The 23,480-nt window shown below is 45.5% G+C and overlaps 1 protein-coding gene across 7 annotated transcripts; it reads right to left on the bottom strand.

The window, feature by feature from the left end:
* Nucleotides 1-264: 264 nt before the first annotated feature.
* Nucleotides 265-23,441, bottom strand: ZBTB37 (zinc finger and BTB domain containing 37). 7 transcript variants are annotated; one of them, XR_003992463.1, is made up of 6 exons: nt 23,324-23,441; nt 21,153-21,264; nt 18,746-19,695; nt 17,252-17,351; nt 12,264-15,002; nt 265-5,258 (listed from the first exon to the last, which is right to left on the bottom strand). XR_003992463.1 is itself a non-coding variant. In XM_030493471.1 (5 exons), exons 1-5 carry the CDS (start codon nt 23,425-23,427, stop codon nt 14,514-14,516), a joined length of 1,755 nt encoding a protein of 584 aa, XP_030349331.1. In that variant the 5' UTR covers nt 23,428-23,441; the 3' UTR covers nt 4,509-14,513. The 7 variants fall into 7 exon arrangements, 2 of the variants coding, with proteins under 2 accessions (XP_030349331.1, XP_030349332.1); XR_003992461.1 differs by having other exon boundaries at nt 2,525-4,400; nt 5,164-15,002; XR_003992464.1 differs by having other exon boundaries at nt 2,525-3,590; nt 5,164-15,002.
* Nucleotides 23,442-23,480: the final 39 nt, after the last annotated feature.

Raw genomic sequence — 23,480 nt, 5'->3', positions numbered from 1 at the left:
GGCAGGGGCGGTGCCAGGCCGGGAGGGCTGCGGGAGCGGGAGGTAGAGCTGCGGTAGTTTTTGGGCTGCCGGTGGCAGCCGAGGGTCTGGCAACATCGCTCCCTCCCAGGCTCTGGCTGACAAGAAGCCACCTACCTGTACGGCTGTGTCTCAAGGCCAGCAACAGCCATACTCATGATTTAAAGTGCATCTCTTCCTTAAAGGGTTTTTCTTTTTTTTTTTTCCTCTTTTCTTTTTTTTTTTCTTTTTTTTTTTTTTTTTTTCTTTAAGAGGAACCTATTTAAAGTGCTGTTCTAGTTTGGAAAGGGACTCTGTTTAGAAAAAAAATGGCACCTTTTCACATGAGAGATCTGCTCTCTGAATGTGTTTGTGTATATATATATATAAATTTGCAGAGTTAGATCTGCTGACTAATGAACAACGTATAAAAGTGTTTTATATTTTATTGCTTTTTTTACTGCTGCCTGCTCCCCTGGAGGCAGGAGGGAGATGGATTCTCCCCTTACCTTCCACACCACTACCTAATTCCCCAGTGCAGGAAGTGGAGCCCGCAGTCTCATAGCTCTGGCAGCAGCCTTTGGCCTGCGGGACAGTTCGCTATTACACAGAATACGTGAAGTAGGGAATCCACCCTGAACTGTCGCAGCCCCAGAGCAAACCTGCAAGGGTCACAGCAAGAAACTGGCAGCAAAGAGGGACAATGGACCCCGAAAGGCTTCCCCCTGCTCCTGCCAGATGCCATTTTCAGAGTCACTTTACAGAGCAGACCTGCATTTCGGAAACACAGAGGTAAGGAAAACAAATCTCTTTTAAGTGAAAGCTTTGCTGATAAGAGTGTGTAGCGTGGTAACCTCAGCACTCTGCGAGAGAGAGGTAGTTACTGTCCTGTGAATCTTCTGCTGCTGAATGTGACTCCGTTTCCAGAGTGACTGCTCAAAAAAAAAAACAAAACAAAAAAAAGGAAACAAATGCTGTGCTCTTCATTAAAAGTTATCCCAGTTAAATCTTTCTGTTGAAGACATACTTGACTATTCCCTCTAAGAGGCTTTTATATTTTAGAAATTGATTGTCAGTTTAGTTCGTTACGAAATCAAATTTGATTAGCAAATTGCTATGCAAAGCCACTTAACATTGTTAATTCTTGATACAATGCTCCTCCATTGCTCTGCAAGGAAGTGCTCAACCATCAGTGCCCCGTCTGGAGGTTATTGCTCAGCTGAACAGGGCTCTCGGTCACAGCTCGTCCGCTACAGCGTCACTGCGTGACAGCGTAGGTCAGCATTTCATGCTCTGAGCAGTTTAAATGGAAACGTTAAAAAGAGCTACCGGTGTCATATTCACAGTGTTGTACAGGAAAGAGGGGGTGACGCCGGGGAAAGGAGGGGACAGAGGGCAGCTTGGGAGACAACTGGGGCTTAGTTCGTGGGAGCTTCAGCTAGTGTTCAAGATACCAGAGGCTTAGGGGAAAACTGCACCGGTTCCCTTCACTTCTCAGACAAAAGCAGTACTTTGAATAGCTTGCTTTCATTCCTGTGAGCTAACCTCTGATAGAGGCTTCTCTTGTCCTTCGCTAACCCTCCCTGTAGGCCTGGGGCACAAGGTGAGGAATATGTTACTGCAAGAACATATGGCTGCATATTATTCTCTTCCTAACTGAGCATTTAAAAGAGCTTATTCAGAAAAGTCCCTGGTTTACCACCAAGAAGGATTACTCTCGCACCCCTTGGCGAGAGTAATCCTAACTCCTAACTGTTAGCAATTTTACATACGCAAACACAAAAGAAACATGCATTATTTGAATGACAACACTCCCCTTTTGATTCAAACTATTTCTCACAGGCACTTGCCCTGTTACAGCGTAGCCTTGGAAGCTGTCGCATGTCAGCTTTCTGCCCAGGCAAGTGCTTTAAGGGAGGCAAAAGGAACTAGTCTCAAGCAAAGGGTATGACAAAATTCTACTCTCCATCCAGAATTCACCTGCCCTCCACATGGGCTGCTCCCCACAACAGCATAACCCTGGTTTAGGAAACCTTCTAACACATGAGAAAAGTACCTGTGCACCACCTCCAGCATCATTCCCTGCATCTCCATCAGAGATCCAGTTTGCCCTCAGCCTGTGCAAACATCCCTGTGTTCTTACAGAGCACTTAAGACTAATTCACCTTGACTCTGGCATGGGTGCAGCTGACTGAAAGCACGCTGCGGGCAAGAAGACAGCCACAGGGGTGACGAGGCTTCACACCTCTTGCCAAAATCAAAGCTGTCACAGGGAGAATTGCACTGCCAGCCTCTGAGATAAAATGGCACCTTCCTCCTCCCCACCAGCCCTCACCTCTTTAAGCCAAGAACTGTGTTCAGTTACCAATTTACATGCAACGAAGTATTAAACAAAAGCTTCACAGTAATCCATAGAGTTTCCTTAGACATGTAAACTCTAAGAACAGAACATGACGGGAGCACAAACTCCCATATCAAACCAATGCCCTAGACACATAAATGAATGAACAGACCCCAGACAAACTTCTCAGTCTCAAGAAACAGCTTTTAAACTTGACCAAATGAGGAACCAGCAAAGTAACATCATCAGGTTAAAACTCATTTCCAAGAAATTTCTCAGCCATAGTCTTGTGATTCCTCCCCCCACCCCAGACTGAGTAATTTCAATTGTATTTTTCTCCTTTTATGCTGCTATTTTTTGTATTTTACAACCAGCAGTAAAACTAACCAATCTAGCTTCATTTTTCATTTCTAATTAGTTTCACAGTTTCATAGCCAATAGTATTAGGTCTGACTGCAAAGATAGCAGGAATTTTTAAATAAATAAGCTTCACTGCAACATAAAAATAATGAAGACATTTAACCATAGATCTGAGGGGGAGGGGGTTAAGTACACTGACAAAAACTAAGTAAAGCTGGAGGTTTAACATAGCTGACAGTCTGCAAAAAATTAATGCACTGATTTTTTTTTTAAGTACTGCCTTAGATAACTGCAGTAAAATAATAAACTGGAATATGTCAGATTAAATAAGGAACTTACACAGCAGTATTTAAGAGAAACCTGAATATGTTTCAAAAGCTTAACTGATATGAACTAGGAAGCCCATTAAAGCTGCCCATTTTTACATGATAATACCAAAAAAAAGTAACAAAAAAAAATACAGCTTGACGTAGTCTAATGGAAACAGGAACCTGGAGGCTGCACTCACGCGTGGGGAGCAGCTGGACTTCTCCATAGACCATGGCACACAAGATGCTATTTCATGGATTAAACACTGTTAAATGAAAAAACCAAAACTAACTGGAAATGCACTGGTAGGATAAAAGTCTCTATCCCTTGTTATGTATTATGCACTGTAGCATGAGGTGGACCAATATTTTATATGCCAGGGGAGTAACAGAGAAGTCCAAAATAAGGGAGGGTGGGAGGCTTTGTTCGAATACTGTTTGGCTATACTCACAGTGAAAAAATGTCTTGTAATACCTAACCTGAACCTCCCTTGTATAAATTTCTGCCTACTGCTGCTCCTTCTTTCACCATGTGCCTCTGAGAAGAGTTTGGTTCCATCTTCTCTACACCCTCCCCTTGGCTGCTGAGCACACTTCAGTCTTCAACAGCTTCAACAGCTTAAACACAGGCTAGAAAACCTAACATTCAGAAAATGGCACTTTGAAATCTCTGATACTACCCATTTCCAGCCTTCACTTGCCACCCCTCAGTTCCTTCCAATGGAGTTTCTGAAATCCGCACAGTAAATTTGCCTCCACGAGGAACTGACTCATTTTCCTTTGTTACCATTCACAGCTGCAGGATGGAAAACACTGGTGATACTCAGCTCTAAAATTTCAGGACAGCGTATAAGCGTCTTTGCATGCCTGTCTCCCAAGGCAGGAGGGTTTCCTGCATGCTCCTGAACGTATGCAGGTTCTAAAACCAGCATTTCCCTGCCCACAGCACCCACAACATGCTAGACACACCTGCATGCTTCTTCCCAGTGACGCTTTGCTGCTGTTTCACCTATTCTGCCCACACCTCCTGTTGGTTTCCAGCGCGAACAGCCCCAGCCACTGCTGACAACAAATGAGCCCTCTTCACATTTCTGCTGTCTCCCTCCTCCCTGCTAAGCCAACCTCCTTTCCTCACTATTTCTGTTTGCACTTTGCAGATCTCTTCCCTGCTACAACAAATGGCTCAGGCTAGAAAGAACCAGATGGCGTGCCCCTGGCTACCTAAAGAAACTCTGGCTAATGTAGGCAAACTATCTGTGTGATTGAAGTGCTGCTGTCTTCCATCCTTTTGAAGACTGAATCCTTTACAGTGCTTAGCAGCATAGAGGGAAAAGGCCTCTCCCCGTGTACAGGCTGCAGTGAGTCTGCGGCTGTAGCGAGATTTGCCACCACTTCTAAGGTGGGGAAATAAAACCAGCTGTATAAGAGGTGTGATGTGAATCACACACTAGATTATGTAAGCAGGTCACCATCACCAGCTTAGAAGTAACACTTTTTTTTTTAACAAAATGAAGTATTTTGTTAACTATTCTGCTGCTGCAATATAACCAGTAATACAACTGGTTTCCTAGCAAGAATTACCCCAGACCACACATGCGGCTTTTTTCCAGCAGACATGATAGCTTCCCTCTAGGTAACAAGAAAACCTGAGCCCCTTCCCTCAGTGACAGGTCTTGAGCTGTCTGCCCCCAGGGCTAAAAGGTCTTGGCTCTAGTTGGGGCACAATTCCCATGTTGCTCTGCCTTCCTTCCTGTGCCACGTTTTGCAGGTAAACACCCTCTTATTTTCAGGGAGACAGTTTCAGCTTGGCCAGCTCCACTGATGCTGTGTACAGCAGTAGGGGATGAGCAAAGGGGGAGACTGTGCAGGTCTGTGCTCATACAACACAGCCCCGTGGCTCTGCAGAAACACCGTGCAAGTAGCTTACAGTGAAATGTGTCCCACTCCCCTCCCAACACTTATCACCAGCTCATTAGAGAGCTAATACCCTGAAAGCTCGACCAGCACAGCTCAGACCACTTTTGGGGAACACTTCACCATCCTATTGGTCTCCACAGTTGCCCATTTTTACCTGGGGCAGCTCTGGCATGGGGCACCCAGCATCCCTTGATGTAATGTATACAACTCCCAGCCACCCCATCGATGGTATCCACATACCTGGTGCGGTTCTCGGTGCAAACCTGGAATGAGAACACGGAGTTCAAACGCTACCACTTTTCCTTGCCCAGATTTCTGAAATGGCCCATCTCACCCTGCAAAAACAAGGATCTGAATATATGTTAACAGCCAAAACCCTCAGGCCTGCTCCACCACCCTGCCAAAAGCAGGTTTAACTCCTCATTCACAAAAGCCTTTGACAAGTTCAACTTTTTAGTTCTGAAGGTGCATAATTCCCCTCCTAAGATTCCCGCACAGGGTCCTGACACACAGTCTCAATGCTGACTGCGTTCCTGATGCTGACGGCAGCAGTCTGTTGTTTACTACTGAAGCACTCATGCAGTGGGAAGCCACAAGGAAAATCTGAGGAAAATCCCAGCTGTACCTTTAACCTCAAAGCCCCCTACAAGCAGGCAATGGTGCCCAGTGACTCCATCCACACTGCGACAGAGACCGGATCTCTGCAAAGACCCTTCCTCATCCCTCCCAACCTCTATGACAGCATGAAAACCATGTTACAAACATCACCTCCTACAGCCACAGGTTTTAAGCCTTCTGTGATCTGCAGAGTTCTGCACAGTCCTACAAAGTCCTACTTGTGGGTGTTACAGAAATTGTTCTTAGATCACATATGGATGCTGGATAAGAATCCAGCTGAACAGAACATAAAAATAACTGGGGAGTGAGCTAAGATTTTTTTCAACATTTCCATGAAAAGGATTAAAGCTTTAAAACAAAAAGAAGCATTTTTGGTCTGTGTCCTAAAGCCATCAGAATGATTATATGGAAAGACAGCCAGCAGCCTGCATTCATAACTCCCTCACCCAAAGCCTCCAGCTAACATATCATCACCAACCCACTAAACACCCAGGAGCCACTGGATGCAGCATACTGACGCAAGTGCTACTACATAATGAACTTGGGAAATTTTTGGTGAAAAAAAGGTTATTGAAAGTTATTTGAATAAAAAAATTACAGAAATTCCACATACACCACTGTCTCAACCAAATAACCCTTTTCTGCTCAATTAGCAGCCAGCGCTTGGTCTAAGGTACCTCTCTTCTCCTGATCCTGCTTTCCCTTTTTCTTTTACCCAGTTTATCAGAGCAAATGCTATTTGACACAGCAGCTAGATGGGATCTGCTGCTGGTATCAGACCAGTTTCTTCTGATAGCTGCCCTCAGAAGCACCTTTGCACTGAGGTTGCTTACAGGATGCCTCAATCAAAAGGAATTTGATGTGACAGATAGATGTTTCTATGCACTAGCACAGCATGCAGCACAGAAGGGGTCTTGTACTGAACCCATTAATACCTGGCGACTACAATTACAAAAAGATTAGCTTACAGTCTTTTTACATTTGCCAGATCTAGTAGCTAAAATCTGTACTGTGAGTGGCTGACAGAGTGCATGATATACCATGAGCTGCGAGTATGCACTAATCCTGCTGGGGAGTATTAAATGAACTTATGTGATCAACAAAGGTACATGGGCCACCACCTTGCTCAATATAAGAGACACAGGGAAGCCTGTGGGAGATTTAAGAGATTAATATGTTCTTAGTGGTAGTTAATTCCTTGGAAAGGCAGTTACTCCCTGGCACAGAAGAATCAGCAAGATTTTATCTCTGAACCCAGTTTTTCATCCCACTGGTGACAGCAGAATGTGCACCTCCACAAAAGTCACTAAAAAAACCCACAATCACCTCTAGATATCAGTAAATAGCAATGGCTGGTTTTCTAGAACTATAAACTAGACACTAAATACATCAGTGGCTGTTTGTGTGGCTTCCTCTCTCTAGCTCCCACTTGTGCCAGACTACAGTCTGATTTGCTTTCTTCTCCCTTTTTATTTCTAGGCTTGCCAGAACATACTTGTTGTCCTACAAAACCATTCAGTACCATGAATAACTCTGCAATCTCCAAGTCTTCAGAAGGCCCTGAACCCTGCCTCTTGGGTTCAGAGCTTTAGTCGCTCTGACAGCATAGATGAGCCAAAGCCCAGGAGCACCTGGTCCGGTGGCCGCTGTACTCCATCTCAACAAACACCTCTCAACTCCAACCCCTATCAGATACTGCAGCAAGAAACAGTGAGCCAAGCGGAATGCAGGCAGAAGCAGTCCTAGCACTAAGACAGCCTGTCCCATCTTTTCTATGCATGCTTACAAAAATTCATCCAAAGCCTGCATTTACAAGGAATGGGTCAGGCAGAAGACCATATAGAATCACTTTAGATCCATGGTAGAGCATACACAGCAAACTCACTCCTAAATTCCTGCCTCATTTTCCCTTGCAGGAGATTTCCTTGAGGCAGTCTAGTAGGCAAGTCCTTGTACTTTCTTAAAGGATCCCAATTCAAGAGGCAGGGCAGAAGCCCCAGGTTTTGTGACCAGGCACAGGAGGATGGCAGACTCCAGAGTGATTCTGCTGGAAAAGTCCAGCAGTAGAAATGCCACTGAGTCATGCTTTTAACGTGCTCACTCAAACTACCAACTGACCAGCTCCCTGCAGGGATGTTCAACAAGGCAATATGGAGATGCCCAAAGCTGAACACAGCACACCTCAGTCCGGATCTGTGATCAGAAGACACCAGAAGCAAACAATAATACACGGCATCGTCTTCTTAGCTTTAACCATGCTTTAACCACACGCCTCATTTCATCAGATGCCCCACCACACTGCTTTTGTAGCAATTCCTCCAATACCAAGTTATACTGGATGACAAAAAAACCCCAAAACATTGTTTTAAAATGGTAACTCACACTGCCTTCCCACCATCAAACTTTACCCAGCAGGTCTTAAATCCTTCCAAGGCTGCAAATCTCTAGGATTCAGCAGCATGAGTTCTTAAGTCTTATTCGTATCTGTGCTTTTGTCAGCAAAGATCTTTCAGAGCTCCCGTCTAAAAAGGCTCCTCCTATTTCTGAGACACATCATTTCACAAGCTGTAATACTTTGGTTTACAATTGGATTAAAATATAAATTAAATAAGAATAATGCTAAATGAGTTTATACTGAAATACTTTATATACGTATACATATATATGTATATACAGGTATGTGTGTGTGCACTCCCTAATGACAGCTAGAGGAAGCAAAAGTCATTTTCCAAAGGCTTCTACTCTTCCAACTAGCATGGTCAACTTAAGCATTGCAACAATTCCCTGTGCATAAAAGCTAATGAAGCACTGGAAGGTGGTGCTGGTGAACAGCTTGATCACACAGACGTTCAGGAACAGAAAGACAATAAATTATAAGAAGCAGTAGTAACTTGTTCACAGTTGGGATAAGGATAATGTTATAGGAAACCTGAATTGTCTACAGTACCAGGAATAGAAAGTCAAAGGGCACTGAAGATTACAGCTGGATATATTGTACTTAATCCTAAAAGCTAAGATTGGATCTGACACAAAGAAATGGTTGAAACCACATGAAATTTCTCCCAGCAGACTGAAGTCCAGTACCATCAGATTCAGTGGGAAGATTTCTGATACCTCCACCGGGACCAGAATTCAGCCTGGGGATGCTTCGATCACTGCCCCCATCTCAGTGACAGACATTTTCACCAGGAGGAAGATTCCTTGAAGCCAACACAATCCTACATCCAAAAGAAAATGTTCCCAGTCTTTTCTTGATTCTACTTCTCTTCTAGCTATCTCCCAAACATCACATTCAGTCTCTCCTAGTTCCAGCCTCCGTGTTTACCTATGTTTCGCAAAAGAAAGCCTTTCAGCAATAATACCAAGGCAGATGGAAATATTTTAGAGATGGTAGGACTCTTCAGATAATTTTATAACCCACTTGAGTGGGTTCCAGATTAGGAATAACCTAAATTTCTAGTAAGACTAACTGCAGCAAAAGTTTGGTCTGCTGCATCTTATTAAAAAACAAAACAAACAACAAAACCAACAACAAAACCCAACAAATCTACTCCAAATCTATCCCAAAATGTTCTGGTAGACATTAGTTTCAAGCAGCAGCTAGTAGTGTTTGCATAGGTCTAGCTTTTATTTGGTTACAAATATATATATTTATATATAAATGCATATACATACATATGTATGTATTTTATATTAAAATATGCTTTGAATGATAACAATTGAAATAAAGATAATTGGCTCCTCTTTAGGACCTTACACTGAAGATGTCAAAGCTCTTTGCATGGATCTCGCCTTATGATATGCGTAATGCTCATCTCTGAGATGAGGCTATGCTGGCAGTCAGTGGCAGCGCCATTGAAAGACCCCAGACTTTCTGACGGCAGTCCTGGCTACGGGCTCAGCTCCCAGGGGAAACTCAGAGCCCAAACCTTGACAAAAATTAGAAGTCTCCTGAATTACAGCTCCTTGACTTCTCCCATCCCAAAAATATTTCCGGTAGAGCAAGAACAGCATTTGGTGTTTATCATCTGCAGAAACACCTGGATGCTGGTAAGGCAAGCATGTCATGGAGAGGAGATTTTTACAAAGAGGAGAATGTTCTAAAGTTGAAATAACAAGATTAAGGGTTGCCAATTTTTGTTGGTTTTAAAGATGCATGACCCTCCACCTCACATGCTACCTTCCACCCAAATGAACTGCACCTTTTCAGGTGTCTTTCTATTTATGCATTGGGTTCTGCAGGAGAGATGAAGTCAGCAACAAATAAAAGCTACAACTCTGCTCTTGCAAGTGCATCATTATGGTTGCATCACCTGAAAGCAGAAGAAGGACTCTGCTGGAAGACCAGACTGCTTAGAATCATTTACTGAAATGAGCGTCAAACTTTTAAGTGACAGTACTATTGCGTAAAGGTGTGGGACAGCCTTCCCTGGAACAGTCACCTAGCTGTCACAGAACAAGAGCAGGACAGGCAGGGAGATATCTGTCCTTGATCTCACAGAGGGCTCCGTGCCCTCCCCACCAAGCCTGCCCCGCTATGCTTTACAGCAAGATCACAGCTTGTTCCAAATGCAATTTCAGCTCTGAAGAGCTGTCGGAGAGGAACAGAGGCAGTTGCTACTGACCTCAGCTGGACTTAAAACAGCAGCAGAGACACAAAACACTTTCTATTCTTCCCACCCTTCAGCCACCAAACTTCTGGAAGTTAAATCACAGCTTGAAAATATTGTAGAGAAGTTGTAGGTAAGTCAAAGGACTGAACCTGATGGCCAGACAATGCTGGGAGGACAAGTGAGGAATTGCCCTTCTGCATCAGCTGCTCTGACTCTTACCAGGCTGATATCCTGGGATCTTATTAAGCAGCTTTAAGTGTGTTCTCAGCCTCCTGTTATAAATTCACATTTCATAAAGCCTCCTCGTTCATCCCTCTCTATCTAGCTGCTGGAAATAAGAAGCATAGTTTGTTTTCACATACTCCCACTGCAAGACAGCAAAAAGACCTTCTGCTTTTTCCCTTTCCCAGCTTCACATCAGTCATCCTCCTGAGAGGAACAAGTTCAGCTTTTCCCCAAAGCAGCAGCACAGTATTAACACAATTCTTGCTATTTTCACAGATATTCACAGGGAGCCTGGCAGCACAGGGAGCAGTCACATCACTCTGCTGTGACTTGGCACCAGGGCTTTCTGCAGGCTTAAGGAGATAACCACAACGATTCACATTTGAAAGGTTTCTCTGCCACAGCAAAGAACTAAGAAATGTGTTCTCCTCCAAGAAAGAAAACTGCAGAAATAGAGTGTGTTCCCCCTGTTGCCTGAGGCAAGCAAACAAATGGGTTAGTAAGCCCAAACTCTGAAGCGGACAGAAATGTTACGTACAGAGGTATTAAAACACGACAGAGTTCTCTTTACATCCTCCTTAAATCACAGTTGAAATCACAGTTTTGGCAGAGGGGAAAAAGCTGCAGCTAGACGTGGAAATGCAAAGCTGTGCCTCAACCCATCACAGAAGCATTCGCAGTTGGAAAGTTGGCATCTGATTCTCTACAGCTTTGATGCAACTGTAAAGAGCTACACAGTGTGCCAGTGGAGAGGCAACAGAAGATGGTATCATTCTGTTATGGAAAGCAGCTCCAGGTAGCTACACCACTGCCGGAAATTTCACATGAGGTTTTCCCATACCGCATACAACCTCCAACCCCTTTTTTCTTGAACCTTGGCCTTATCTGCACTGAGGAAATCAGTCACTGAAAGAAAAGTTTAATAAACAATTCCTTCTGAACTGGTTCCATCTTCTAGTGCGGATGGGCTTAAATTGCTTTCAGCACTGTTCAAGAAAACACTAGAGACACCATGATTTCCACACATACGTACACATACACATCCATTAAATGTACAGAAATAATATTAAAATGATTCCCACTACCATACCTTATACTGACTCTAGCTACAAGCTATAAACTTCACCTCAGCGAGGCCCAGGCAAGAATATTGGCTCTTTTGCATGCAATCAGAAATGATCATTTATACAGTGGCAACCTCTGCACCAAAAAAAACCCAAACAAACAAAAAAACCCACCCAACCCATAAAAGAAGAAAAAATAAAAACCTTTCACAAGCTTTGTTTTCAGACTAGCCTAGTACAACATGAAGGACCAATTCCATGGTTTTCACCAGGCCAATTGAAAGTAGTGAATCAGCAAAACAGGATGCAACGCTGGCATCCTGGACTGTTGGGATGCTCCTCCGTTCACAGTATCGATACAGTAAAACAAAAACCTGCTCAAGAAACTCAAAGCTGTGCCACACAAACAAAGGCATTCATCATTTTATGTCAGCCCTTCATCACTACGCTTTGATGGATTGGTTGCCATCTGTTTTGGAAAAATGTTGCTTGTATAGCAGTTACTGCACCTTCACCCTTCTCCTCACAGCAAGCTTAGCAGGGAAACTTTCCCACTATATTTATATATAATATATGTATATAAATAATTTTATGTTTTTATAGTTTGGTAGTATTCTTTTAAAACTTCTATTTTAAAACACTCTAAAATCTTTTAAGCAACTAAAAGTCACTTTTGATGCTTTCTAGTGTGAACAGGATAGGATTTCAAAGTTTTAAACTTTTTTCTTTTTGATTTTTGGTAATTTCAAAAGCTATGACTAAAGCAGCATACTAGGCACGTCTCCGCTCCTCCCCACACCTCGATTGCAACGAAACCTACCTTAGCCACCCTCTTATCTCATCTTCTGTGACTGCTCTCTGGCAACCTTACTGTTTCAGTACAGTCCTGTTTGACCTTCAACAGGAAACCCAGTGGGGCTGGTCCCTCAGGTGGCCGCTTAGAAAATCATTCACTGTGTGACAATGCACTTGACAGGAGAGGAAGAAGAAGGGACAGAAGGAAAACGGAGGTGGAATACAATTTTTCCTCTTTGAAATGGTCAATGAGATTGTACTTTGCAGATGCCCAGCTCAGAACACCTGCAAAGGTTCCTCTCTTAGGAGCACATCCCTGTTACACATGATCCTGGCACCAAGCCTTTCTCTTCCCCCCACGCAAATCCATTACAACCACATCTGATTTTCGAGAGACATGGAAGGAACAATAAGAGCCCTCACTTATAAAAGAGAAAAATGTATAAAGTGAGGCAAGAATACATTACTCTTCTCCAGATTCTTCCCTCTAAAGGGGCAGGAAAATGATCCTTAGTTCCAATTTGCAGATGGGGAAAGCGAGGGCTGGAGATGTTTCCATGTGCCCAAAGTTGTGCAGTCAGCCTGCAGGCAAGCTTTATTTTCACTTGGTAAGCCTCCTGCCTGCCAAGCCCATGCTCTAACTGCTTGCCCGGCTTGCTTTGCCAAAGCAAGATGAAGTGTATTTCTTTTTCAATGTCTCCTTGTTCCTCCCATCACCTTAAGGATCAGAACTTCATCCTTCCTTATTGTACATGTTATATATCCTCAATAGAACTCCTTAAGCCAAACATCCTCTCCCAAACCCCATCTGCGCAACTTGTCGTTCATTTCCCCCCTGCATCATGAACAACTCGGCATCAGAACCAGAGAAAACTCTTAAGAGTATTGCATATTTTTTAAAAAACTTCTTCAAAAGATGTCAAGATATTTGCACTTATCTACCTGTCCCATGCTTTTCTGTTTATGAAACACGTAAGCACGTGCAAACACCTACAATACACAACGCAGGCATGTCTCTCCAGCCTAAACTTGCTCTAAACATCAGAGCTGCTTAGAATACAAAAGTTTAAGTCCATGCAAGAGGACAGAGTTGTGATTGCTCTAGGAACCAGTCACTTTTAAGTTTCCTGAACTGTTACAAGGAAATAAAGTAGGTTTTTTTTCTTTTTGCATTTCATTGATAAAAAAGTTATCAAACTAGTTTGTAGAAACACATTTAAAAGCAACCACCCAGAATTGCTTGGCTGGGACAATAGTATTTCAGTGTACCATATTGCTGTTATAAAAGATCAAGTGCGTGTTGAGGGAGGAGTAGGGGTGAAGGACGACTTTGGTAGCCAGCCTCTAACTCCACAATTCAGCCAGTCCTGAAAAACTCTTCCTAACGCTCGGCAACACCTGAAGCAGGCACCAGTCAGGACATCAGAGCGCTCTGAACTCTCCAGATCAGCAGCCTCCTCAGAAAGACCCCTCCAACCCTTCTCCCAACACATCAGAGTCTAATGCAAACCTCACAGCTGCTAAATTTCACTTTCAGTAGCCGAAGCGCTTCAAATTTTGCTGACCTCTAGAATACTGCTTTATAGCCATGCCCACTTTCAACAAGGGGCGTTGAGGCCACATGCCTGGAAGGGGCAAGCCAAGAGCCCTAAAATAATAGTTTAAGTAAAAATGTAGAGACACACCAAAAATAAGACAGGGAAAATACACTCAGGCAAGGCAGGTTCCACCAGGACAGTCTTTTTGTTTTCTTTAATGTGGTAGCTACCTGGGGAAGGGAGAAAGGCAATGGCATCTTACCCCTGCTCTCCCCTTGAGCTGGACCAGCAGATATGGCAAGGAGCAGTCCTGCACACTAGGCTCACTGGGTCTGCATGGCTGACGCTGGCACTGCCAGCGGGCCCCAGCTGCTGGGCCAAAATGCTGTTGAGAAATACAAACGACTGCTCATCTCAGATCACTACGGAACATTAAAAAAATTTAAAATCCTGTCGATCCCTGAATAAGAAGTTGATTGACACAGTTGTTCTGTTTTTCTCCAAGCGGAGGAGGAATAAGGGAGAAAAACTTTTAACACTCTATGTGTGTGTGTGTGTGTGTGGGTGTGTGAGAGAAAGAGAGAGAGAGAGAGAAAGATTTTTCTATTTTGGCAACATCTTGGGAGCTTCCTTCTGTCCAGTGGTGGCATTGCACTAATTACAGTACCAGCCTGCCGGGTACTTTAGAGCCAAAAATGGGAAGACGGTCCTTTCTCCCCAGACTCTGCAGCTGTGTTTCAATCTGGCCCAGTGGTGGACACAGATCCCTGTGCCGTCTCCACAACAGCAACAGCCTCCTCCTGTGGAGGAGATTCTTCCTCTGCCTGCCCCCGAGACGTGACCGTGGTCTCAGGGGAGATGCTGTGAGGCCCCTCCAGAGGCATACAGCCAGGGTGGTTCTTGCGAAAGTGCTGGTTGAGGATGGCCTGGAAAGGGAAGCTTTTGCCACAGACGTGGCAATGAAAGGGCTTGTTGCCTGTGTGCTTGCGGATGTGATACTCCAGCTGATCCTTGCGGGTGTACTTCTTCCCACACATGCGGCAGACAAAAGGTGTGATGCCCATGTGGAGACGCATGTGCCGATCCAGGCTGCCTTTCTGGTTGAAGGATTTGGCACAGTAAATACAAGTGAGCCGTGGGTTGTACCGGAACCAGCGCTCTGAAACCTCCTGCTCTCGGAGGTATTCCACGTAACCACTCACTCCCAGCATGGCTGATTCCTCCCCCTGCAAAGGAAACAACGGAGATTTAAATAACAACCAGCCTAAAACAAATTGCAGGAAAGAAGATCAGGCCCCAGTCCAGCCAGTAAAGCACTGAAGTATGTGCCAAACCTCGAAATCAGCAGCACTAATGCCTTCAACCTCAAGCACACATTTAAGTGCTTAACTGGAGCCTTGGGGCTGAAGACAAACGAGCAATCAATTAGAAACCTCTGCTACGCGGCCCCTTCTGCCAAGTCATTTTCTAGATCCAGGGAAGAAAAGACAGCCCTTGCCAGGAGGGCGCTCAGTGGCCAATCGAGTTGTGGATCAAATGTGTCAATACATGTTACTTTATTTAAAACTTGGACCACTTTGCTCAAAATACCGTATACCACGTTCTGTTTTACTTACTAAAGGTTATAAAAAGAAGCCAATTGATGAGCTTGCAGTAAAACAAAGGTGGAATTAAGTACAAATCATATCTTATACTCTTCAGGTGTCATTTTACACAGGTATTTATTCAGGATTCATTTTATAATGAATCACGTTTGCCTCAATAGCTGTGTAACCCATCCCAGCCCCGCGGCATTACAGGGAAGGATCTGCAGCACAGAGAGCTAGCAGGCCTGGCCCAAGTCACTCAGCAAGCTGGCTCCTCATCATTTTCTGAAGCCAGAAAGACAAACAGCCAAGGGTAACCCTGAACCATGAGCTCAGGCGCTAAGGCAGACACTTCTGGCTATCGTATTCAGAATGAGCACAGACAGTCTCCTGAATGCCTCTGTGCTCTGTGGAGGATGTAGTATTTGCTCTCTCAAGTATTATGCTGATTCCCAACAATGCCGAACACGGACAAGCAACCAGTGTTAACAGCAGGAGGGCTTCTCCTCCAGCAACCAGGGCTGTGCACGCGTGAGCAGCAGTGTAACTGTGCCAGGCACTGTTGAATCTGGCTGTACAAGCACTGGTAAACTGCTCAGGACTAAAGGATATGCACAAAGCTATAGTACTTTCTTTCCACTCTACCACTGCCACTGGACAGGGATCATGGTCAGACTATTTTTAGCATTGATAATGCAATACCAGAAGAGTGGAAGGTGGTGATAACTTCCCCGTGTGCATGGCAGCCTATCGTTTTACATTTGAGGCCATCTCACAATGGATAACTAATAGCAACTTTTCTGTACGTAGAGCTAAAATTGCTTTGTATGTCACATTTGCCCTAGAGGGTTAGTTTGACCTGAAATTTTCTAGATGTATTCTGAGGACACAAAACAAAGCTTATGCAAAAAAGGAACAAAAAGGTATTATTTGTTTTATAGAAGTGTATTACAAAATTAGCAGACACCAATAACGATTTCTTTCCCCTTGCTTCACTTGGTCTTACTCAAGGGCAAAGCAGCCTGGTAACACCTCATCTGCCTCTAGCAAAGTCATTTGATTGCAAACCGACACATTTCTTATCTGCCAGGCACACAAGAGTCATTCTACATGGTGCTGGGTGACACGCTTGCACTACAGCGGCACTGTGATACTGACTGTATGCAACAAAACAATAGACAAAATGATTAGGAATAGATATTACCACTGTGTCCCACTTTGCTGCATGCTACAGCACACTGCCCTCCTGTATTTCTGCATCTCTCTCCCTTAAAACTGTGCCCAATCCCCCAAAAAGCAAAGAATTCAGAGCTACTTTATGTTGCAAATTCTGCTATGCAACACAGTCCCTTGGGGATGAGACAAAGACATCTGTACAAATCTACAGTCCTTTGACACTCCACTCTAAAGGCTTATTGGTGTAGTGCCTGGAGGGCTTTTTGGAATGGGTTTGGTACTAGCATGAAAAGGTTCAGCTTGCCACCCCTCAGTCTTCCACACAGGCCAACTAACACCTCCTCCATCAGCTCAGGCATTTGCTGCCAGTGTTTTAGGGCGATCCAACTTCGCAGGCAAATGGGGTTTCTCCTCAGGAGTTGGTGGCCTGCCCAGAACGAGGATTGATTTTTATGCTCTCAGACAAGAAGATAAATTCCTTGTGTTTTCCAGGTATCTGGCCAAAATCCCGAACAACAGCCAAAATCAGTTTTAAATCACGTATGGACAGCATACGTTCTCAGTGTGAGCAACTAAACCCTTTGCAACAGTAAAAGGTCCTTGTTTCACACACAGCATTGCTTGCAAATACAAAATATTATGTACTTCATCAGAAAATAGTCCCCTTTTTCTTCAATGCCAACATTTACTTGCAAACTTCTTGATCTGCCTACCTGGGAACTGGGCTGCTTGGGCTCATCCATCCGCCCGGGAGACTCGCTTTTTGATCTGTACCGCTCAGTCACAGCAACCATGCTGCCAGAAGGGCTAAATCTGTGGGGTGGGGGAAGAGCGTAAATGGAGTTTTTAATGGGCATCAGGTCACTACGGTGTTTAGAACAACAGGTGAGCAATAGAGGCACCTGTGTAGCATCGCTCCATCCTCACCAGCTAACACACAGGAGGCGGAACAGCGCAAGTATAAAGGAAAAACCAAGTCATACTGGTCTGTGGTTTCAGTCTTAACATCTGAAAAATAAAACTGAGTCATTTGGCTACCAGTTGAGTAAGAGACAGCTTTTCAGTTGCTATTGCAAGTAAATTGATATAGGCCCAGTGACTCAGGAACTGGACAACAGAAGAAACCATTTCTCTAAGGGCACCCCTCATTCACCACCCCCACTCCTCCCCTTTCCAAGTGTGAAAAAAAAGTGATGTGATGGACTCCACGTGGGAAACAGTAGATACTGGTTGCAGTGCAAAAAGAGATGCTCGAGGCTAGCTGATCCATGGAAAAGAGTTAAGGAACTAGGAAAGGATCACTCTCCCAAGGGCCAGCTCAAGATCATTCCCAGTGATTAATTTATTAGGTGACAAGCGACAGAATATCCACTGCTTCCAGGTAGCTGTTCCTCCATGGGACCAGAGGGGTTGAGCTAAAAGAGAGGCAGATGTGAGGGGAAAAACCACAAATACAACCCCCCCAAACACTACAGATCTGCCCTTTATCAGATCCGTTCTTTGGTCTGAGCTAAGGGCAAGAAAACAAATGCTGGGGTGGAGGGGAAGTAGTTGGATGGAGAATCAAAACACAGCAGATTTCACCACCTATTTTCAATAAAGGCTTTCTGCTCTTTCATATAAATCAAAACAAGTGGAGGCCACTGGGCTCCCCACTTCAATTGCTTCAGAAGATGTAACCCCACGACCCACTGCTGCCCTGGACCTCCAAGAAGAAAATGTCCTCTTGACCTACCGCTGGTGACCGGCTTGTTTCTCAGACAGAACCACCCCCAGATTTTCAGATCAGAAGGCATCATTGCAATGACACTTTGCATAACAGATATTGAATGTGACCTTGTTAATTCTGATGCTGAGCCCCGTATCTACGGAGGCTGAACTGAACATGTTCTCTAGACAAAAATCACCTAGGTTGAAACACTGAGAGGTAGAGATTCCAACCTATGCACCTCTCAGTGCTAACAACTCCCCAAGCTAGCCTGTACCTGGAGATGCTGGTCTGATCACTACCCAGCTGAAATACTACAACCCAAACCAGATACACTTCCTAACACCAGGAAAAAAATTCCTTCAGCGCTTATGCTTAAGATGGCCACAGGAAATAGAAGGGGAAAACGTTCCAAAGCAAGTTCCAACCCAGCCAAGTGAAATTCTTGCACAATCTCCTCTTACAGCCAAGGTCAGTAATTAAGTTAAAGAAAACTCACCTATCAATCTCACTGCTGGTCGGCCTGACCACTTTGGCACCTGAGGACCCTAACGCGTAAGCCTCTTGGCCCATCGATCCATGGCCTGTGGTGTCGATAACCATAGCAGTGACCTCCTCAGCACTGCTCCCATCTTCACCCGACGGCTGATGCTCTGCCCCAAGCCACTCCTCCAGGTTCTCGGTTTTAATGCGTACTCCTCCCAGTACCCGGACGTCGTCATCGTTCCGTCCCCCACGGTCTCCCATTCCCGTCTCAACGTACCACTGTCCTGCTCTGTTAATCCGTAGTATGGGCTCCCTGCCTTCCACGTCTGAACTCTGCTCAATTATCTGGGGGCTGGTGGACTCCTCGGGCGGGCTGAGCTCCCGAATGTCCAGCACGGTGCTAACCTGGCCCAGGCGACTCCCCTTTGGAGTGTTGTGACGCGGGCTCAGAGAACGGTTTAGATTTGGTGTCACCCGGTGAGACTCCGGTGGTCTCTCCTGATGCTTTGTCCTGGTCTGGCTCAATTCCGCTTCCACCTCTGCCACGTTAATTTTGAAATGAATTCCCTCGAGTATCTGTGTGCATTTGTCTATGATGTGCTGCATCTGCAAGAAACTGGCGGCCGTTAGGTAACTGATGATGTCGGCCAGCTGCAGACATATCCTACCGGTGTAACAAAAGGAAAGGAGCTGCTCGAAAACGGAAGGGTTCTTGATGACAGAAATGGAAACGGTGCTCATTTCGTTCAAGGACATGTGGTCGCGGAAGTAGGGCGAGCTGGCAGCCAGTACCACCTTGTGAGCACGGAAAGCTTGCCCCTGCACGTTGACCACAATGTCACACAGGCGACCCTGCATGCGTAACTGATTCAGGTGGCTCAGGACAGAGTTACTGAAGTCAGGAATCTCCAGCTGAATGTTCCCACTCTTCTCCATGGCTGTCCCAGTTGCAGGCAAACAACCCTACTGGAAAGGGCGGGGGAAATACCATTATTAACAGAGCTAGTCTATCATTTGCATTTAAAACATTTTTTACCTACATTCATGCAGTTTATAAGACTGGAATTTTTAAAGAACTTTCTCACCGTTTAATTTACAAGTGCCTGGCAGCAGTTCTCTGATCTTTATGTGCTGTACATCACCTTTCACAAGAGTTATGTTAAACCAGTCCCCTGTAGATCCCCATTCCCTGTGGCTTAAGTGCTCGACACAGTTCGTTCTGTCAGCCTCAGTAAAGGCACATTTGCATTGTAAAAAGAACATTAAAAACGGTTCAGGTACTAAAAATAGACAACTGATTGCATAATGGATTAAAATACTTAGCACCTTCTAAGTACTTTGAAAAAGGAAAGTAACATTGTTATCCCTCCTTTGTAGAACAGGAATCAGGAAGGAGACACCAGGACCTAAATCCTCCTGAGATTTTTCAAAAGCTGACCAGCACATATTTGGCTTCAAGGCATCTTAAGAACATCATTAAAGCTAAGATATTCATCATATCTCCCATCTCTGACACAAGGCAGAAAATATATAACAGGACAGTGAAAGAAAACACTAGCATCCAGTTCTAAGCACCAACTTATCAGACCATCCACTGGGCACAAGTGACTTGCTGGCAAAAGAAGCTGGTGTTTGTGTAGACTGAGATATTGCACACAGCAAAAGACAACTTATGAACAATGGGGATTAACAAACTAGCTCTCCTACTTCCCCTTCCATAATTCATTTTTCTATAATCATCACATTTCATTTTGGCAAAGTCTGAAAAGGAGCACTGACCATATATGGTAAAAATTCAGAATGATCCAAAATTAGACGTAAACTTGCCTAAAAGAAAAAAAAAAAAAAGGGAAATAAAAAAATTTATTAAAGACCACTCATGGCATGAACAGCTTCCAAGCTGGATGGAATCTCAAGTGTCCATTAAGCAGAGTGCTGCAGATATCAAAACAATTCCAGGCAGGCTGGGAATACCAAGGATCATAGTGCCTGCTCTGAGAAATCTCAGAATCCCAGGGACTAGCAGACAGGAAAGCATGTGTGCCTCCGGAGGATGTTTTTGGTTTTTAATTTATGAACGCTGCAGGATAGCGCACGTTCATATGCCCAAGCAGACTTTGTGCAAACTTGGCAAAATATGTTACTAAACCTGAAGCTGCAGGACAGCCTGTCAATCTTGTCAAGTCATTCGAAGAGAATACTAAATGGCCGGATGGCTGCGTGTCTCTGGGGTAGGAGATCAGGGGTGCACAAAACTTCACAAGGTGCAGCTTAACAGTGCCACATCTTAAGGCTTCTTCTCCCTTCCCCTATATTTAGAAGGAAGCAATAAAAGCCACAAAAAGTCCACGCCAAAACAACATTAAGAACACAATTTCAAACACACAAAACAAGGTGAAATAGAAAATCCGACGGCTTACCGGTAACGTTATGAGGAACATGCAGAGGGGAGGAAACGGAGGTGCTCTCTTGTTGTCTTCCTTTTTTCTTCTAATGTAGTAAGAAGGTCTGAAAACTTTTTGCCCCCTTCCCCTTTAAAAGGAAAAAGAAAAAGAAAGAAAATATATAGCACAGAGGAACAGGGTTCTCTTGAGCACAATCAAGGCCACCAAGCTTCGTAATACTTTGTTTTGCTGGAGGATACAGCAGCAGGACTAGCTAACCATTACACGACGTCCCACCCCAAACCACAGAGACACACTGAGTCTTATCAAATTGATCTTTCCCCACTGTCTGCTCAGTGTTCGTGTTGTACCGATAGTCATTAAAATAAAAAAATGGAAGTGCAAATAACCTGAATAAGTAATTTTCTCTCTTAAGGGGCTGGTATCTCTGGCACTTACCCCGCAGCATTTACACACACGCAGTGTTTTCCTCAAATGAGCTGTCTCATTTTCACCATTAGGAACACTCACACAGCCAAAATCATATTGAGCATCTGCAAATGTTTACAGGACTGGGGAGCCTGTAATCTCATAATCTTCTCAAACCACCAGTTTCTAAAGCAGTAAACTCCAAAGCATTCTCTTAAGGCAAGCAGGCAAAGGAAAGGCATGCGAGCATCCTTGGTGAGGTGAAACACCCCGCTGAGGCAGCGAGCACGTAGGAAGGCTCGCCAGAGGAGGTGAGGCAGGAGGGAGAGGGAGGCAGAGGGAGGCAGAGGCAGACCATTCGTTTCTCAGGGGGTCAGCTCGGGACATACAGAAAGAGAGGGAAAAAAATAATAATCAGATTTTAACTGCTGAGCGTGGCTGTGTACAGCCCTGGTCAGAAGTCAGGCTCCCAGGGGAGCCTGAAAAACTATTTGCGAGCTTCTGCTCCAAAGACAGGGAAAAATCCATTCACTGGTGGCGGCAGGAGAAAAGGACCCACCTAGCTTCATCTGCCTCAGTATATCAACGAAGTGACATTTTATGATATGCTTTGTAGGCAACCTCAGTCATAGGCTGGTGAAAGAGAATCTAGCTTTTTTGTTCAGGTTAGCTTTGTCAGCAGATGGTTTCTGTCCTCCCGGATATAGGGTCAATCATAAGCTTATGCACCTCAGCCAGCAGCGCAATGACATCTCCATTTCTGTCTTTCCTGGTGCTGGACTGCAAGTTCATCGTCTCAGCCTTCACCTGCAGGATGAGTGGGATCTCCTGCTGAGCAGTGCTCTTCACAGAAAACATACTGAGACACTTACCTATTTTTAATACAATTTAAAGTGTCACCAGCTGAAGCTTTGACTTTTATCAGAAAATGCCTCTCACCCTGTGAAGCGAGTGCAACTACCGAGACCAGGAGAAACATTCCATCCATCAGGCCCTCGTAAAAAGCTGGGACAGACCAGCTGCAGCAGATGATGCTCGCTCTGAATGTATCCTTTGTCAGAAAACTGTCAAGCTGGGGAGCTGCATAGACGAGGTGGAACTGGAAAGTCTTAGCTTTTGGGGATGAGATTTATCACAACTGATCAGCTGGACTACTTTCAAATTATGATGAGACCTTACTAAAGATGAAAACAATAGCAGTTCTAAATTGAGATGAGATGCTGCCTTCCTCATCCTTCCCTGCCTCAGCTAAAAGAGCAAATTTAACAGTGCTCGGGTCTCCCTCTTGTGAATCTCTCAGAAGCGATGACTCCAGGCCTCCGCTCCCCAGGCGATTACGGTTCATTTTTAGCCCTGACAGCTGCCGGGAGATGCCCGAAGACCCGCACCTGGGGGTGCGTGGACAAGCAGGACCGAAACCCGCCCTCCCCTCACGCCGCGGGCTGCACCTTCCCCACGCCGCGCCGCCCGTGGGGCTCACAACGCACCGCTCCCCTCCCGCGGGACAGAGCACCGGCCACAGGAACGGGGCGAGCCCGGGGGGGGCGGTCACGGAGGCCTCCGGGGAGAGACGAGCCCGGCCAGCGGGGGCCCGGCGCCCCCGAGGGAAGAAGAGACGGTGGCGGGGCGCGGCCGCGCTCCCCGGCCCCCTGCGCCGGCCCCCGCGGGCGTGACGGCGCCTCACGGGCGGGGCGGGCCCGGCCCTCGCCCCGCCCCGCCGCGCCCCGCCCCGCCCGGGCCCGCCCGTCCCCCCGGGCCCGCGCCGCGCCGGTTCCTACCTGGCGGGGGTGGGAAGGGCCCGCAGCACCGTCCCGGAAGCGAAACCCCCCGAGCGGGCCGCACCCCGGAAGAAAATTCCCGCCCGTGAGGCCGCGGCGCGCATCGCTCCCCGCCCGCCGCCGCGCCACGGCCCCGCGCCACGCCCCGCGCCGCCGC

The sequence above is a fragment of the Strigops habroptila genome, chromosome 8 (assembly GCF_004027225.2).
Source record: "Strigops habroptila isolate Jane chromosome 8, bStrHab1.2.pri, whole genome shotgun sequence".
NCBI lineage: Eukaryota > Metazoa > Chordata > Aves > Psittaciformes > Psittacidae > Strigops > Strigops habroptila.
This window is presented reverse-complemented; position numbering and strand designations above follow the sequence as displayed.

Excerpts from the sequence above, each read along its gene's own strand:
- ZBTB37 (XM_030493471.1), bottom strand. The coding sequence starts at position 23,427 with ATGCGCGCCGCGGCCTCACGGGCGGGAATTTTCTTCCGGGGTGCGGCC. Across the intron at positions 21,265-23,323 it reads GCCCTTCCCACCCCCGCCAG|GGGAAGGGGGCAAAAAGTTT; the intron begins GTAGGAACCGGC and ends TTCCTTTTAAAG. Across the intron at positions 15,003-17,251 it reads CCAAGCAGCCCAGTTCCCAG|GGGGAGGAATCAGCCATGCT; the intron begins GTAGGCAGATCA and ends TTTCCTTTGCAG.